The sequence below is a fragment of the Crocodylus siamensis genome, chromosome 1, assembly GCF_052110815.1.
Source record: "Crocodylus siamensis isolate JL-2025a chromosome 1, ASM5211081v1, whole genome shotgun sequence".
In the NCBI taxonomy this organism is placed as follows: domain Eukaryota; kingdom Metazoa; phylum Chordata; order Crocodylia; family Crocodylidae; genus Crocodylus; species Crocodylus siamensis.
In genome coordinates this window covers 122,509,541-122,527,797 of record NC_143395.1, presented here as the reverse complement: position 1 = coordinate 122,527,797, position 18,257 = coordinate 122,509,541, and the positions used below count along the sequence as shown (strand labels likewise).

The window sequence follows — 18,257 nt, the reverse complement described above, 5'->3', positions numbered from 1 at the left end:
TTTCTAACATTGTTCTTCCCAGTCTCTTCTTAGTAACCAGCTGTTCTGTAACTGACCTGCTGAGCTTCTCAAACTCTGTTTTCCTTCCCTTAGCCCATCTTTTGTTGTTGTAGTTCCCACACACCCCCTTTTTTTCCTTCCAGCTGGGCTATGATACTTCTCTTCTAGCCACTTAATGTCTATAGAGTGTTTGACCAACATAGTTGCTCCTTCTGCCCTCCATCACCATGTTCTCAACTTTGTCTCACTTACTACAAACTCCATTCAGAACTACCTGGGACATTTCTTGCCAACACAGGATAAAAACAGTGGCTCTGTAGGAAGCATCAAAAATCTGAAGTCTTTCTTTAAAAGATCAGAGTGTTTCGTTGCCCATGTTTAAAAAGTAAATGTAATGTGTCCTAACTCCCTTTTCATATATAAATGTGTGAACTATAGCCTCTAGGAAGCAAATAGACTTAGGACCAACATATTACCTTTTTGTCATGTGGTCCCTCTTCTCCAGTGATGGAGGCAAGTGAGTGGCATGGTGGAGCTAAAGTAATCAGAGCCCTGTGGGGACCCTTAGAATTGGGCATGTGTAAGCTAAGCAGCCAGCTCCCTCATCTTCCAGTCTTTCCTGTGCCAAACAGCTCAAGTAGTTGAGAGAATCTAGCCCATAGACTGCTGCCAGGCAGTTTGCTGGCAGCTAGCTTTTAGCAGAATCCAGTCTTGTGATGACCTGATTCTCTTAAAGAATTTTGTATTTTTAAGGGTCTTCAAGTTAAGCTTTTATTTATTGAATAGTTACCTCTAAAGCAAATGCTGACTGTATTGAAAAAGTAAAAGCAGCATAGAGATCATTCAATGCAAACCTTTCACCATATATATATATATTTTTTTTACTTTTCTGTTTTCACTCCCTCCTTCCTTTTTTTCTTTTAATCCCCTGTTCTCTCCCCCCCCCCCAAGGAAAAGTTGATTAGCTCGTGGCCTGAATTAGGTATGCGTATTGTTTGTGGAGGACCTTTATTTTCTCAGAAAGCTGTTGAGATTCTTGAATTTTTATCTTTAATTCATAAGCCTTAACTTTACATTAGTAAACAAGGAACTTCAGGTGCTTTTCAGGTGGCATTAGCGAGGAGCCTTTCTGAGCAATTATTTTCCGATGCAACTATTGGACTTCAAATATGAGCAAATATTTTTCTTCTGCTTTTCTCTTAAGGTTTTCTTTATTCTTGTTTTCTCTACAGACTTTTTTTAAAGATTACTGATTTTTTTTTTTTAAATTCAAGGCAGAGATGCTTGTGATTTGAATAGGAGTTGCAGATATTTATTAAAACAATATCTTTCAGAAATGTTGCTCTTTCAGAGAAAAAAAAAAACCTTAGTGCCTCAAAAAAAACTGTACACCCCCGAAAGTTTACATACATTTTAATACAGCTGTCTTTAGAATAGTTTATAGTACTGCTCTGTTATATTTAAATAACTTTGACTTTGCTTATGGCCACGTCTGCACTACTGTGACTGCTGATCTAACACTGTTATCAGTGATTTTTGATAATATAGGCAGGAAACTCAAATAAGTAATTCTAAGTAATAGCATATAATACAACATGAAGTCTATACCTCCAGTTTCTTGTCAAGGTGTACAAAACCATCTCATTCTCTATAAAAGTCTATAATAAAAGAGGAAGCTTCACTCCTTCCTTGTCATTCAGATTTTGTCATATGTGATGCATACTAAATTAATCTAGGTTATGGCACAGTTTGCAGTTGTATTTAGTGAACTTCAAGCACTAAAAAAATGAATATGGATAAATAAGATGCATTGTAGGACTTGAGTTAATTGCGAGAAACAGTTTCTACATGCTGGAAAGAAAGTTCTGAAGATACAGCAGCGTAGATCAAATGAAGATGACAGAATACTTGTAAAATAACATGATGTCATTTGCTACTGCTATATGTGACAAATTTACTAGTGACAATAGGCCTGATCCAGATTCCACTGAGCTTGATAGGAGTCTTTCATTGGCCCTTGGATTTGGGTTTTGAATACTTAACAAGTAAATAACAGTAACTGAAAGGAAGGGTCTTGAGCATAAATGTTCCAAGCATTTCCTTAGTTGTGAGGATACATCTGTTGTCATGTTCCTCCTTAGACCTAACATTTATTTGTTTGGTGAAAGCTTAACAACAGTTGGAGACTGCCCAGCACTCATTTCTTTTAAAATAAAAATGGGACCCACAGCAGGTGGAGTTTTGGGGGAAGAGTGGGTATTTTTGGCAATATTTGAATGGCAATGTTAGTTCTTCGGCCACTGATATGCAGATATACAGTGTGGCTGAGCTTTTTAAGAAAGCCAGTTACCATGGCAGTTGAAAACTGGAAATGAAATGCAGATGTGGCTGTTAAGAACAATAAATTGTGCTCCGCATAAAAGGAGAATTGGTTTTGTTTGCACTATAATTTAAACAAGATTCTGGGGGGAAAAATACCCATGTGGGTACATTACTGGTGCCTTGTTTTTGCTGAATAGATTTTTTTTTTAAAGCATATTTGCTGTACCTAGCCTTCAGGTTAATTGTATTGCCCTGTTTTAAATGATTCCTTTCTCTTCAGTAAATTTCGGTTTGGAAACCAAAGAAAACTTGATTTGAAAAATCAGCAAAAATAAACTCTGAACCATACGCTTATTTCCTACAGTTTTTCTCTCTGCTGATTTTGTTAAAAATAAAAGTAATTGCAGCCCTGACATAAGAAAAGTTAAGTATTGTTTTGATATATCCTTTAATCTAAAACAAACAAAGCCAAACTTGGCACAACAAAGCAGCAGCTGATAGACATAACTCTATTTACACATAGTCCTTTAGGTTGTAGCCTGCAGTGTTCTCTTGCTGTGTGCATGGGAGGTGCTGTTGCTTGGTGGGGTAAATCCATGGTCCCTGCTGCTTTTTAAAACAGGAAGTACAGAAGATCACACCTGCGATGAACAGAAGCGCTGCTGAAATGAATCCTATGTAAACAGCTCCTCCTGGTTCATTTTTACTGCTCTCTGGTATTGTAGGGTCCATAAAATTTAAAATGATCTCTCTTGTGTACCAGGATGTTGGTACTAATCCAAAGATTCCTGCAAGGATGAAGCAGATCCCTCCAGCAAAAGAAGTGTGGCTTTTAGTATCCCTGTCCCCTCCCAACTTCGTGCATTTCATTCCAATTGTAGAGATGCAAATCCCAAAAACTGAGAGGATACAAGACAGTACCATGGTGGTCCGTGCAGTCTGGATGTAGACTGGGAGAGAGAGTACTGAATATTTCAGGGTACAGCTAAACATCCCGGTGCTATACCATGTGCAGTCCATCCAGAGCCCTTGCGTCTGTGTTACAGCTGTTATGATATTTGAACCCACATCTGCATTCACCTTCCAAGTGGGTAGTAAAGTGGCTGTAATGGCTCCAAAAACACCAAACAGGGCTAGAATAAAAGCAAAGAACTGTAGACCTCCTGATGCCATGATGAAGATCTGCTGTCACCTTTTGTCTGCCCGTTCCTCTTGTAAATATGTGCAACCTGCTGATAGCTTCCGAACCAAGGCTGTAGCCGTCTGTCTGTAATAGAAAAGAGGAGGGGGGAAGAGAAGGACAGGAGTAAAGAGAAGAAATCGGGAAACAAAAAAGCTTGCATTTGAAATTAGAGCTGTGTGAATGAGTATCTGGACGTGACCCTGCAGCAGATGAGAAGCCTACAGAACAGCTGAGCAGCTGTACACAAGGCATTGAACATAAATGATTACAAATGGACAGCATTTTAGAGATTGATCACAGGAAGAAGCTGCCTTTTTTTTACATCACTGAGCCATCAGCTGTAAATTGGTTCCTCAGTCATGTTTAACAGTAACAAACAAATTCTTAGCATATTAGGTGGAATAAATGTTGTAAATGAAATTATATAATTATTCAAGCAGATTATAAACAATAGTATATGGAGAAACTATATTTTATTCATCAAGTACTTGACCTTAATTATGCAAGGGGAATTAGCAAGCAGCACATTGATTAAAAATGGCCTCTACCTAGGCTGTTTAACAGTAATAATAGGTACTCTTCCAGCTAATAATACCGTCACCCAATGTCTAATTTTCAGAAGAAAGAGCAAAGAGGCTTTTAGTGATAGTCCCACAAACTGAAGAGTAATTGCTTTGTCATTCAGCCTACGTGTCTTGTCATTCTTTGGGTTTTATATAACTGCTTTTGTTGCAGGGTCTCTGGTATTTAAGGACTCTAGTCAATTAATTTAAATCTAGCCTGTGAGGTTCTGAGTGCTGGTGTGACCTGCTACCTACCTTCAGTAGCCACTGACAGGGGAGCTAAGGCTGTTTAGCACTTTATACAACTCTGAGGCTTGAAGTCCAGCTTGAGTTTTGGCCTGAAAATAAATATGTTTCTTAGTTACTTAACAACCATAAATTGTAATTTTAGTTGTAATGGAAAGAAAATCCCATAAGAACAGCTGATTCATACTGAGGGGTTTTTTTTAATTTACTGATCTCAAATCATTCTGTTTTAGAGGGAAAACAATGAAATCTGACACAGTTTACAATATAACGCTTGGATTAGATTTATGCCCATTATGGGTTACTTCTATAAATAATGGTGACTGCACTCGTTAAGGTTTTGTACAATAAACCTAATGCTGTGCCCTGCAGTAAGGCTTTCACTGACTTTAATAGAAATACAAGTGGCAAAGATCTCTTAGGTATTTGGGATTCCATGTGTATTCAGCAGAAATTACATGACTTTTTTTAACATACAGTAAATGCATGTTACTCCTGTTAACAGTTCTGCTAACAATGCCAGTGGACACATCCTATAATTAAAAAGAATATTCAGAACCCAGAAAAATAACAGAATCTGCCATTTTCTCAAATGTTATCCAGGGAGAGGATGGGGAAAGATCAGCATGTGTTGTCAGCATTAAAAACAATGAAAATTTTTGTTTGCTGGGACAGACTTATTTCTTGTCTTGCTGAGCTGAGACTTCTTTGCAAATCTTTTTTTTTTCCCTTTAAGAAAGCTCTATTTGTACTTTATGAAGGAGTCCATGGTTTATGAACGAAAATATGTTTTCACAAGGGAGCCTATGTGCATCAAACTTTGTTATGCAAACCAATTATGTTGCAGATTAAAAGCTGTCTTTTAGGGAGAAAGACTCATGTGGGGGAAGGTCATATATACTCAAGTGAAACAAGTTTGAAATGTATGTTTTTAGCTATTTTGATAGATACTGCATATTCTATAGTATTTTATAAATACTTTAAAACAGTTAAGTAATTAATGAAGAAATGTCATACCATGGAAAGGGATTGCAATAGTTTTTCATTTTCATTGTTTATCTTCAACAGAAAATTGTGTCCTCCCCTCCCCGTCTCCTCCCCCCAAGTAAAATTATTTTTCTAACTTGCCAACTTTGAAAATTCAGCTTTGGATCTGAATACCAGATCTTGCTCTATGGGTTGCTCAAAATCCACAGCAGTAAAGAAGCTATAGTTACATCTTTATTCCAATTCAGGTATATATTTCTTGGGCACAGGTGTCTCTGTTCTGGACAACACTTCCTCATGTGCAGTAAGGGAAGTTTAGGGTAGATATTGGGAAGAATTTTCTCACTAGGAGGGTAGTAAAACACTGGAATGGGTTACCCAGAGAGGTTGTGGAATCTCTGTCCTTGGAGGTTTTTAAGACTCGGCTAGATAAAGCTTTAGCTGGGAAGATTTAGTTGGGGATGGTTCTGTTCTGAGCAGGGGTTTGGACTAGAAGACTTCCTGAGGTCCCTTTCAACCATATAGATCTTTAGAAGGAGACTGGATGCACACCTTACTGGAGTTATTTAACCCCAGCAGTCTTTCCTGCCCAGAGCAGGGGTGGCTGGACCTAATGATCTCACAAGGTCCCTTCCAGCCCTATGAGTCTGTAAGCCCTAGTTTTCTATGTTTCTTTGTGTTTAAATTCCATTGGCATACATTTAAACACATGCTGTCCTAATTAAAGATGCTTTCTGAAGTTGGGAACCCTAGTTCTTTTGATGGATGAGCTGGAACAGAAACCAGTTCAAGCTCCTATATCTATGGTAGTAGTGCAAACTGATCTCACAAAAATACTAATAAAAACCACCAACATTTTACCTTAAAGAGAGACTGTATCATTTTGGACACGTGCAGGAAATAGTTCTGCTGTGCAGGGATGTGTCATTTTTCTGAATCTGACTATACACACATTTGCTGAATGTTCTGGTAGTCTGCGTTATGCTGACAGTGAGGAGTGTTTTTCATTCATATTAAAGATAGAGGGGCAAACTACAGTCCCCAAAACTAGAGCACTCAAAAGTAATGTAATGCCATGGGAATGTGCCTATGAGGACAGACACAAGTATACCTAAAACAGTTGAATCATCTGGATGACAGAAAAAGGAGGTGGCATCTGCTTCTATCAGTCATCCCTAGTAAAGAAAAGCTTGGAGTTTATAGACAAGTCTCAAGAGTCGCTGAAGGAAGCTGGGATAAACTCAAGGAAGCTTGACCTGTGAAATAGGTTCGTTGGGGCCCTTTATCAAAGCAGTGGAGAAAGGATGGCCCCCTACAGTACTGCTTCTCAAACTTGCAGCCACTGGTAACGTTTTGTTTTATTTTTTTTTACTATGTACATCAAAAGGCTAACCATAACATCTGACTTTTGAATGTAACAAGTCTGGGGAAAACTTACAGTAATAATATGGAGGCAACACCACTTTCTGAAATAAAATGCTCTTATTTTTTTCTGTGTTACAAAGAGGGTATGTCTACATGAGATGCCTTACTGCTCAGCAGATTAATTTGTTGCACAGTAAAGTATCACCATCTATACATGCATGGCAACTAGGGTGCAGTAACCTAATTTACTGGGCTGCCAAATAGTCCCGTCAGATAAAAGTGGAATCTGGCAGCACAGTCAATTACTGTGCTTAAATACACGTGTAGACAGTGACATTGGGATTAGTTTACTCTAGCTCAAATTGACCCAGAATATAGTCAGTTGCATTAAATGCACATGTAGATGTGGCCAGTGAAATCACTTTAGATCAGTGTCTGCCTTTGTTGAGACTCCCACTAAAGACTGCTATGCATGAATCAAGAAATCCTCTAGTTTTTGCAATATGTAGGATTAGATGATAAAAATCTGCATGGCTTATGGCACGATTTTAGTCTTCTTACAGGGTATTTTCATCTCTTCTTCCATATAACAGATGCATTTAACCAAGCAGTTACGGGCAGTTTACAGTGCTTCTCTAAACAAGCCAGTGTCGGTAGTTCAAGCCATCACAGAAAAACTTCCCTGTTTTTAGAATCTCTTCTCTTTGCTCAGACTGTCAAGACTTGTTCCAGCAAATTACATTGTATGCTTGCTGTGTCAGAACCTTCATTAGCTTCCATTTGCAGAGCTGATTTGCCTGGCTGAATCAAAGCTCTCATTTTTTAGTTGCATCATGATCAACGGATTAGGATCTAGAGCTACAAACCTTTTTTTTTAATTCATTTTCTTTTTTCTGACATATCCAAACTTGCAAACATCACTACATAGTGCTGCTAACAATAGTTGCACATCTTAATTAATAGGTGTACACTTAGTTATAGGCATGATAAAACTTAGTACAAACACTATAAGCTGTAATAAAAATACTTTCATCTTAAATTTCTGTTTGTGTAGCACTTACTGCTGAATGTGAGGTCTGAGATGTTTTCTTCACTGTAGATGCCCTGGAGAAATATAGTTTCTCTTCAATGGAAAGATCTCTGTTCCTCATAGAAACCAGCATTGGCGTTTTATTAAACAAAAATTGCTTTGAGTATTTTTTTCCCGTCTTCTACAATGCAGCATTACTGCTCATTCCCTCTCTTAGTTCCATCTAGCAGAGAATAAAGGACGACTTTGTTTAATGAGTTGTATTGGAGAAATACTCTGTTAGTGAGGCAACTCAGAGAGATTATAGGAAAAACACATGTAAACCCTTAGTCCTAAATACATAATGATATCCAGATCCCATGATGAAAATAACAAAGATTGGTACATGCAGGGAAATCTTTAAACTAGGAAATTTAGAGATGTGTATTAAAAGGAGAGTTTAGAATAATGGAACAGAGACAAAATAAAGGAGTATTACATCATAGATAATTTTATAAAGAATTTGCATTTCCTAGTAAGTTTTCAATGCATTTGAATTAAATGCTTGAAAACTAGCGCACAGTTCTGTGCGACTTACAGGTTTTACATACCTCTCATTGATAACTTTTAGCTCTCTAGAACTTCTTTTGGTGGGTTGTCATTCCATGAATTTAGATAAATGACTGGAGAAGGAAAGCATGGTAAGGAGGTTTATATAGTGAATGCAGAGAATAGTGGCAAAATGGCCTGAACAAATCAATGCAGCAAAGAAGGTACACTTAAGAAGAAAACCTTGCTGATTCTACAATGAAATAAATACAGGTTATCCATATAATTTCAGTGCTGTGCAGGGCTTGTTTGTGTCATGAGATTTTTAGAGAGCTTAAAGTACTTTTTCATTCTCAGTGGTTAAAAAAGAACATCAGGGGCTGTGTCATAACCTAAGATGCTTTCTATTGCAATGAAGGTTTATAAAGCATTACTCAAAGGTTGGACCATAACATTATCATTATAACTTGGAAGTTGGCACAGCTTCTGTTGAAGCGCTGGTTCTCGCCTTCATAGAGGCAAGGCACCCCTCCCCAGCTTTTTTCAATTTGGTGGCATCCTTGGTCGAGAACCACTGCTGTGGTGCCTTGGCTTACCTCAGTGGTTCTCAGCCATGTGCCACTGCCTCCAGGTAAAAGTACTCTAGGTGCCTAGTGTACAGCCAAAATGGGAAGCGCTGCAGCACGTGTGCGCTGTCCTGGCTCATTAGCTAGTTCTGTGATGGGCCCAGAGCAGGGAGGAGAGCTGTATGCCACAGCACTTCTCTGCATAGTGTGGCCCAGTAACAGAGGCAGATGAGGTCTGCTTGCTTTAGGCTCATCAGAGCACCCTAATGAGGCAGGGTGTTTCTATGTGTATATGCTATAGCCCTCCCTCATTTGGCTGTGGACAAGGCACAGGAGGCACTTTTTACCTGTCTCTGCCCGTTGTGGAACCCCAGTTGAGAAACCACTGTATTAGAGTGTGAGCTATCATGTGACAACTCAGCACGTGTTGATCCATAAATCAGTGACCTACTTATGCTTAAGATTTAATTAAAGCTGGACCATTTTGTTTCTTGATTGTCTAGATGTTTTGCTGTCTGTTTGTATTATTCCTAATAAACCCAGTTTTAAATGTTTTGGGATGAGTTGCAGCAGATATCAAAATGCATCGACCTGCTTGAGAAAGGCTTAGTGTTATGCTACTGTCTTAGGGAGAAATCAGAGGAAGTTAAGTTCCAGAAGGCAGAAGAGGGACAAAAAATTGTTTTTCTGGGCTGAGCCTGTTCTTGACCGCATTGATGTCAGTGGAGTTGCATGAATACAGAGCTGGTGTTACAGCGTAGCAAAGATCTTTGGTGTTAGAGGGATGTCACAGCTGGGAGTTGCCATGGCTGGACATGAATGACACCTCTGTATTAGAACATGTCTAGTTTTGAGAAACTTGGATAGTTCCTAAATATTTAGCTGGCTTTTAGCTGTGCGGTAGACCAATTAAAAAAAAACAAACCCAAACTTAGAGGAAAGTTGACTTGATGGCTTATGTAGAGTGGGGGCAGTTCATTCTAGCCAAGTTTTAACAAATTTTGCCTACATTTCTGTTTATGGTTGAGCAAACTGAAGGCTCTGAAAGGGTTTTCTAAGGTCACGGTTAACACTGGTGTGCTTCAAGATATGTGTTGCCCATTGTGTGATTGGTGGTGCTTGCCCTTGCCCTTGCCCTAAGTGGCAGAATAGTGAAAACTCTGTTCCTTTTTTTGCTTTCATTTCTTTGTTTTTATCAGGAAAGTAATACATAGACCTAAGCTACATTTTGTGTTTGTGACCTCTAAGTTATGGTAGGGACAGGATCTCTGTTGAATTAGAAGCACTCTTAAAGAGCTAGGGATGCTCATAAATGGCTTTAATCTTGTTAATAACAATTACTTTTATTTTAGCCAACCATTTTTAGCTTTTATTACTATTATAATTTATTTGTGATACTATTAGTAATTATTTCTCTTACTGTAACACTTGGAAAATAAGAAAAAAGACAATAATATCAAGAAATAAGGTAGTGTATTCTAAGTGCACTTGTGTACATTATACTGGTTTTCATAATTCCAGCCTTTTAAAAATATGCACGAAACAAGGAACAGGATAATAATGTATGTAATTTTAAAGGAGTGTCCAATTACAAGGAAAAAATGTTTTTCGATATCTGTTGCCATAGTAACGAGGCAGCTTTCCTGGGGTTCTAAAGAAAACGGTGACTGTAATGGAGCGAATGCTGAAAAGTGCTTTGTTTTTTCCAAAGTAGAAAAAATATTGTTGATTAGCCTTAAGATGCTAAATGTACTCCCTGTCTAAAGAGCCAATTTTCTCCTAAATTGGAACTTCCATCTTCCCTACCTCCCCAACTCCTGAAATTGTTTAGTCTGGTTTATGTCCTAAATTCAGTTTTAAGCAGACACCTAATTTGAGCCCTCACTAAATGTATTTAGATAACTGATGATGCATATAAAGCAGGTATTGGAGTATCCAGAAAAGACACTTGCATGTCTAGGTTGTTGTTGCATGCATATTTTTTGGCTGAAGCATGAAGTCTTGGGACCAGTTACACCAGAGGTGAGCAAAATGCGGCCCAGGGGCCGGATGCGACCCACCAGGCCATTCTGTCTGGCCTGCAGAGCCCCTAAAAAGTTCAGAAAATTAATAATCTGCCCTGGGTTGCCTGTCATGCGGCCCTCGATGGCTCGCCAAAACTCAGTAAGTGATCCTCTGCCCAAAATAATTGCCTGGCCCTGAGTTACACTGTTGGGAATTTTAAAGGGAAAAAAATCTTGAGCAATGAATTCTTTTCTGAATGTGCATTTGTATATTTATATCAAAATAACTGCCAGCTCAGGTAGTCTCTGACAGACCTGTATTAGGTACTGCAGAAACAGATGTAAAGCATATATATGGCTCCCCATTCTCTGCAAAGAGCACCTAGGCACTCTTAGTGACTCAAGTGACTGGTAGATTGATTTTCAGAGGCACCTAAGTCTCCCCATAGACTGTACAGTATAGGGATCCTAGATACCTTAAAACAGCCAGACTTGCCTCGCCTCGTAGGTCAAATCCTAGACTTAAGCATGTGAATACCTAGATGCATGTGCCTCTGAGACTGAATTGGATTTGGACATTAGTGCCTAGAGGCCCCAGTGAAGGTTAGGGCTCTATTTGCTGTTTTGTGTGGGTTCATGATTGTCTGTTTCTTGAATATCTAAATAGAAAAGATGGATAAAAGGTATAAGTAGAAATGGAGACAATGAAAAAGTAGTGTGACCTACTCAAGATAACCGCCACTAATGTTGGTGGAATAAATAGACCCAGTGTGTCACAGGTGATGCTATAACTCCATTGGTGTACACACTAAATAAATAGGCAAGTTTCAAGATTTTGAGTAGTGTCCTCAGCCTGCTTAGTCTGTGGCAACAATTACTGTTAGAAATCTTTCTAAATACACAAACAGTTAAACACATGTTTAAAGTATTAGAAATATAAAGCCGTGAATATGTGTTCCAGTTTAATGATCTCCATTTCCTTTCTTTTTTAGCTGTCCAGGGCTTTTTTGTGGAAAACTTGTTTTTTTTTTCCTTTTTTAGTATTAAAGTTGTTGTTAGTGGTCCATTTTGAGGAAGAGTGGGGAAAAAGTTAGTTGAAATGGTTTGGACCTGTTGTTTGTTTTTAAAATATGTGCACATTAATATAGTCTTTTACTTCTAAACAAGTTTATGTGATGGTTTAAGCTGCACCTTTGATATCTTGGACAATTTAGAGTGCAGGCCTCTGCACATCATCATATAGTAGGTTAGTGGGAGAGCCAGACTGGAATCCAAAGTGTCCATCCAGCAGCTCATCCCAGGTTGCATTCACAGAACCGCACTGCATTTTTCTATAATCCTCTGTGTTACCTTTTCCAGCTGTTGCATCTTTTTGAAGTAGAGCAAGTAAAATTCAGTGCTGTTGAAGTTCCAGGCATAACACCGCCCATATTATGGAATTATATTTTCAGTGTTGTTTTGTAACCTTTATCAGTCTGAAGTGTTATGTGACCCCATATTCTTAGCATAATTTTAATTGAGCTGTACTTGTTAATAGAGAATAAGTTAGCATTTGAGGAATTCAAATATTCCCTTTGGGTGTGCTTATCCTTGTATTTGTTTCCATTGGTTTTCTTATAAGCTGGGTTTAAAAAGTCCTTCTGAAGCTCTTCACAATCCATTGTACTCTTGACTCAAATAATTTTGTGGCCTTACTGTCTACCCTTACTTGCAGAAAATTAATAGGCATAATACTAACGGAGATCTTTTGGTCCCCTGCTATTAACCTCTTTCAAGAACTGATTGACAAAACTTTAACTGTCTTTTTTTCCTGTGGTATAAACAACATTTTACCTCTCATCCCTTTACTGCTTGAAGCTTGCCTACACACACACATTGTATTTGGATCTGACTGGGATGTGCCAGTGCTTCTGCTGGGACCAAAACTAAGGGCCTTGCGTATCTGCTCAGGGTCAGACCAATTTTTGTATTTGCAGTCAAGAAGGAACTTTATCCCATGGTCAGATTGGTATGGACTGTGGCCCTCCACCCGAGATCTCTTGAGAGGTATATTGACAACGTTTAATAAAACCAGGATGTTAGCTGCCATGGTTCCCTTCTTTACCTGTAACAGGTTAGGCTGCTACATCTCTGTATTAGGGTTGCCTGTAGTCTTGTAGAGTTAAGTTTATGGTTTGTATAGGATGGTTTGGATTGGGTTGATTCTGCCTCAGGCAGGGGAGTGGACTAAGTGAGGTCCCTTCCAGTCCGACTTGTCTATGATTCTATGATTGTTTTACATATGCCACCATAATTAAATAATAGAGTACCCTAAGTGTGGAAGCAGGCGTACTGATATGAAGATGCTCCTCCCATTTATGTTTTCTATATTAGAACAAGCTATTCTGTTATAAGATACCTTTATAATAGTGTGATTTGGTCTTATACAACTCTCTTGGTCTCTCTTTGGTTCTCCTAACCAAAATTGTCACACCAGTCCAAAAGCTGCGTAGACCTGGCCCTTGGTTTCTTTAAATATTCTTGTTGTTGATTCTTAATGAGAATTGTAACAGGCTGCGGCACTGCTTTTTACAGAACCTGTTTGTAAGTTCTGGTCACATCTTCCTGATCTAGTTATTTTATAACTCTCATAAACATTTTATTCAGTGAATTTATATAATGATGAAAAGAGACTATTTTTAAACCCCACTATTACTTCTCATGGTTTCATTTTGTTTTGGTTTTCTTCTTCTTTTAAAGGCAAGTAAGGTGTACAATTGCCTGATTTGGAGTATGCTTTTAGTAAAAGATTAGGTGTTTTTACAGCTTGGCCTATTTGTTGTTAAAATATCATACTAATTCAGTACCATTTTTCAGCCTTGTCCTCCCCACAGGAATGTGTTACATTTATTGTTGCATTTAATATTGCTTATTCTCTTGCTATTATTTTTGTAACAAGCCACCAGTATGTTACTCAAAGATATATTAAAAGCAGCCTCTTTCTCCTGGTCTTACTGTGATCAATAAGAGACCAGTGGATTAATATGGAAAGGTAAATTTGTGAATAGCCTTGAAGATTAAGGCAAGACATTTTGAGATGAAATTTCACACTGGAATTTTAATAATTAAAATGTGTTATTTCACCGTGATATCATTAACCACTAATGAGTCTTCCAACCATTCATGTATCTTTCCTTATATTATGGCAAAAAGATATGAATCTCTCTCTGGCCCCTGCTATACATTACATATATTATGCAGTTATCTGGTGAATCACAGAATAAATTTAGACTGGCCACAAGTGTCGAGTAATTACCACACAATTAACTAGTTAATTGCACAATAAATTTAAACCAGCCACATGTGCAAAGTAATTATCAAACCATAAAAATGACTATCCAGCTACAAAGTTAGTGCTTGAAAATGGTTTCTAGCCACCTTTAATTTGAACATGTAGCAGGGCCCTCTGATTCCCATCACCTAACCCACTGGTATTGGAACAGTAAGAATGTACAGTGGAAAAGACAAAAAGGAAGAGGCTCCAAATATATGCCCTAGGCCCTGATATCTCATATTTTATATGCTTGTATAGGTGGATGTGGCAGTTGTGCATTTTACCCCTTTGGTGGAGCCAAAGATACAGCAGCCCTTTAAACTGGTGGAAAAGGTTGTTCGAAGTGTTTTCCAGTTCAGAAGAAAACACTGCTGGCGAGGAGTAGGGTAAGGAATGGCTTTTACAAAAACTTCTTTTTAGAACAATGTTACTGTATTATTTGTAATAACAACTACTGAGAGGACTAATAAATACATCCCTTGGAAAATATTTTTGAGTTTGTCCACTGTATACATTTGTTCTGCTCATAGTTCATCAGGTCCCAATAATGTTGCATGACTGCAAAAACATAGAAATTTGTCATTTTCTTTAAAACAACTTGCTAATGGAGATTTTTAAGAATATTAGTAAATGACCCAGATATGGGGTTGCCCAGATTACAGCAGTTCTGACAGAGAACATCACTGTGGAAAATATCTGCACCGCTTCATACATGGCTCTCATGTTAAGGCTGGGGGTTGAATCACAAAGGCAGCATCTAGCTGTTTTCTTCAGTTCCATAACCAGACAATTCTCTAGCCAGATCTCAGGCTTTCGGAAGGTCTCTAAGGGTAGAAACAGACAGTAGCTCAAATTCAGAGCAAATAAGACCTCCCTACCCTTTGTACCACATGACAGGAAAATCAGTGGCACGATAAAGACAGTCTGCCACTTTATTGCAGCGCACGTCTATTACCTTGTGGCGCTTTCCCCACTCAGCTGCTTTCCATGCTGCCCCAGACCTGCAGCGTGGGTCTGGAGCAGCGGGGAAAGTGCTTCCCCATTCCAGCAGCCCTGTGAGGCTGGCTGAGTTGGGGGAACACCCAGCATCCCCACTGCCTCAGACCCACAGGGTTGGCCAAGTGAGAAAGCACTTCCCCCCTGCCTTAGACATACAGCATGTGTCTGGGGCAGTGAGGAAATCACATCATCCCTTATCCCACACCAAGGGTGGGACAATGGGTAAAGCATGTTTCATCCAGGGAAGCAAATCAGCAATGCTGCGAGACATCTTGGTACAGCTGAATCACTCCATTCAGCAATGTCTGTTTCTAGCCTAAGTTACCCATTTATTTATTTATTTTACCCATTCAAAGAGGGCCATAGCAGGTCCCATAACCTCACGCTATGCCATCACCCCATATAAAAAACACTGACAAGGACAAAAGGCAATTTTCCTCACCTCCCCTTGGAATATTAGAACTTTCCTCTTGGACTCGACCAGCACATACTGCTGCTCACAATATATTTTAACAGCATCTGGATCCGTTGCTCACATTCTTAGATCTTTATTAGAAAGTTTTGGCTTTATTTTTTAAAAAGCTGACAAGTTGAATGTTATAGTGCCAAGAGCTTCAAATACTAGCAGAGCAGACTGATGAACTGAGCACCAACAAGTGTTCTCCTGGTCATCTGGCTATTGTGAGGTCTGAGAGCAGGAATTAATTAATACCTCTCTGCCCCTCGATCTGCTGGTTTGGGTGGGGAGGTGCAAAGCCTCTGTTTTCCTTGTCCCAGTCAGGAGGGTGCTTGGCCATCCTCAGCCGTCTCCACAGGCAGAGTGCCATATGCAAAAAATTATTCAGTGCAGTTCAAGGGCTGAAAATAGCAGTTTCTTGTTGGTCTTTCCCTCTGAAATTGGGAGACTAGAGGCCTGAAGTGCTCTGGGCAGGAGGGTATAAGTGAGGGCCATAGATGTGGTATGTATGGTCCTGAAATGCTCCAAGTTGGAACAGAATTTGGAGCATTTGAAGTATACATCTCACCAGGTCCTGTGAAAAGACTTAGAAATCAGCATTTCTTGTTCAGTATCTAATTTCTGACACTGCTCTACAGTCTTCTAAAGGGGAAAAAAAATCTGCATTTTTTTGTTTCAGTTGCAGCTTAACATGCTGTAGCCCTGCCTCTAGTATGTAATTAGAGAAACAATCCTCTTATGATTCAGCTGACCAAAGGAAATTAGCAAATTGTAGTGTACAGCTCAGCAGTCCCAATGAGAAGATATTTTACGTGGTTATATGAAAGCAGGGTAGCAGGAGTAATGTGGTTGTGTGTAAAGGTATGAAGAAAATTTGATGCACAAGATACTTACAGGCAAGGTAAACAGAAAAAGTTATTAATAAAGCATGATTTGAGTTACTTTTCAGTTCTGTTTATAAGTTGGCCAAAATTCTTTAGGTTTCAATTTAGAGGTTCAACTGTCTAACATGAATAGCTCAAACTGAAGTATTATCGTAAAGCCAGGGCATTTTCTCCCTTAAAGTGATATGTGAGAGTACTGTTTAAGGAGGACTACTGCTCTGGGAGAAGATCCTGCTGAATAATATACCGAGGTAATAAGAATATTTTGACCTAGGCACCTTGAGTAGCTCATACCCCCAAGAAAAGCAGTCTGTGTTCCCTTATACAATTTCTTTCCTTTCCGTTCCAATAAATAATTTCCTCTAATGTAGAGACCTCTTTATAGTTTCTAGGGTCAGAAGGGACCTGAACAGATTGAGTCCAACCCCCTGTCCTGGGAAGGAATGAGTGCTGGGAGCATAATGCCCCAGCCAGATGTCTATCCAACCTCCTCTTGAAGTCCCCCAAGGTAGGGGAGAGCACCCTACCAGAGCCTAGCAGTCCTAACCGTTTGTTTCTACTATGCTCTTAACATGAAGCCCAGAGAAGCTTTGGGCTATCGAGGGTGTGTTCCCTGGCTTTTTGCTATAGGTAAACATCATGGTGCTCCCTGGATGCTTTTAGGGATTTGGCAAGGGACAGATAACTGAGTCAAGCACTGAGAGGAGTAACTGTCAGTAAAAGGTCTGGCTGGGAGATGGGGGAGATACGGTCAAGTAGTGTGGGGGCAGGACACACCAGGAGTTGTGGTCTTCAGAAGTCCTGATCAAAACTTCACTCAACAACGTATAACCTACCTTTTCACAGCAACCTGCAGTGCCTGCCCAAAGCCACTAGAAATGAGCCTCTATGTATTTGGTCCTAGTCTGGTTTTTAAAGGATGCACATTGCTTGCACTGAGTGGGTGCCTGCATCTTTTTGTAAGTAGGCAAAGTGTGTTCAGGGGTTAAAGCTGGGTCCTCCCTGCTCCCAATTGAAAATTGTTACAAGATTAATGGCTGGGGGGGGGGGGGGGTCCCTTTTTGTCTCCTGTAACATTCTTGCTCTGGGTCCATCCTTGTTTTCAAAAACTTCCTGAAAGCAACCTGATCAGCAATGCATTTCAGCTTTCTGGAGCACAGGGACATTTTTTCTGCAGAACACTTGATGGTGCTTCTGTTGATGACTCCTTGGAATGAGGTTTTGGGACAAGTTTTGATTGTTGCTAAAGGACCACATATGTTTCAAGTCTTAAATAACAGTGCAATCCTTTACATTAATCATAATGCTGTAGAGGTTTGTTCTGTTGTAGCCATGGCATGGGCCCTAATTATGTGTGTGCTGTCTGCTCTTTGGCTCTTCTGAGTGGCAGTGTGGCACATGCACAGAGGGAGCAGATAATTTGAAACGGAATAGTACATTTTCACATGGGGGCATGGAGAGACAGGGGACGAAACTTTACAGCACCATCTATGTACTTCCTCTATTATGCCTCAGAAATGTCAAAGGCATTTGTGATGAAAAGGTCAGTTGAATGAACACTTCTATTGCTGCATTTGATTGGAGGGGTGTTCAGATGATTCTCATGACTACTGTTAATAAATGTTCAGTGCCTCTTTGAGGTAAGTACAGCACTGAGGAGTTGAAGTGCTGACTGACATTTGGCACCTCAACGAAGCTGAAGATAGGATCCAGTAATTGTGGCTGCCAGGCCCATGGTGTAGCCATTAAACAACACTATGTTTTAACCTCTATGGCCCTGTTCTTCCTTGGTTTAGATTGCTAGTTGAAAT

At 39.4% G+C, this 18,257-nt stretch overlaps 2 protein-coding genes across 6 annotated transcripts in view; one reads left to right on the top strand and one right to left on the bottom strand.

The window, feature by feature from the left end:
• The window catches only part of TFB1M (transcription factor B1, mitochondrial), a 49,675-nt gene that overhangs the window by 30,042 nt on the left and 1,376 nt on the right, over positions 1 to 18,257 (top strand). For all 4 annotated transcript variants that reach the window (XM_090041721.1, XM_090041730.1, XM_090041710.1 and 1 more), the window contains one exon: positions 14,365 to 14,492. In XM_090041721.1, coding sequence (XP_089897847.1) covers positions 14,365 to 14,492 — 128 coding nt within the window. The remainder of the gene's footprint in view (positions 1 to 14,364; positions 14,493 to 18,257) is intronic.
• On the bottom strand, positions 1,133 to 8,596 carry CLDN20 (claudin 20). Of its 2 annotated transcripts, XM_090041735.1 has the most exons (3): positions 7,728 to 8,596; positions 4,324 to 4,406; positions 1,133 to 3,589 (listed from the first exon to the last, which is right to left on the bottom strand). In XM_090041735.1, exon 3 carries the CDS (start codon positions 3,493 to 3,495, stop codon positions 2,836 to 2,838), a length of 660 nt encoding a protein of 219 aa, XP_089897861.1. In that variant the 5' UTR covers positions 3,496 to 3,589; positions 4,324 to 4,406; positions 7,728 to 8,596; the 3' UTR covers positions 1,133 to 2,835. The 2 variants fall into 2 exon arrangements, with proteins under 2 accessions (XP_089897861.1, XP_089897869.1); XM_090041743.1 differs by lacking the exon at positions 4,324 to 4,406.

What these genes read in the sequence shown, in the direction of transcription:
- CLDN20 (XM_090041735.1), bottom strand. Translation starts at nt 3,495, where the DNA reads ATGGCATCAGGAGGTCTACAGTTCTTTGCTTTTATTCTAGCCCTGTTT.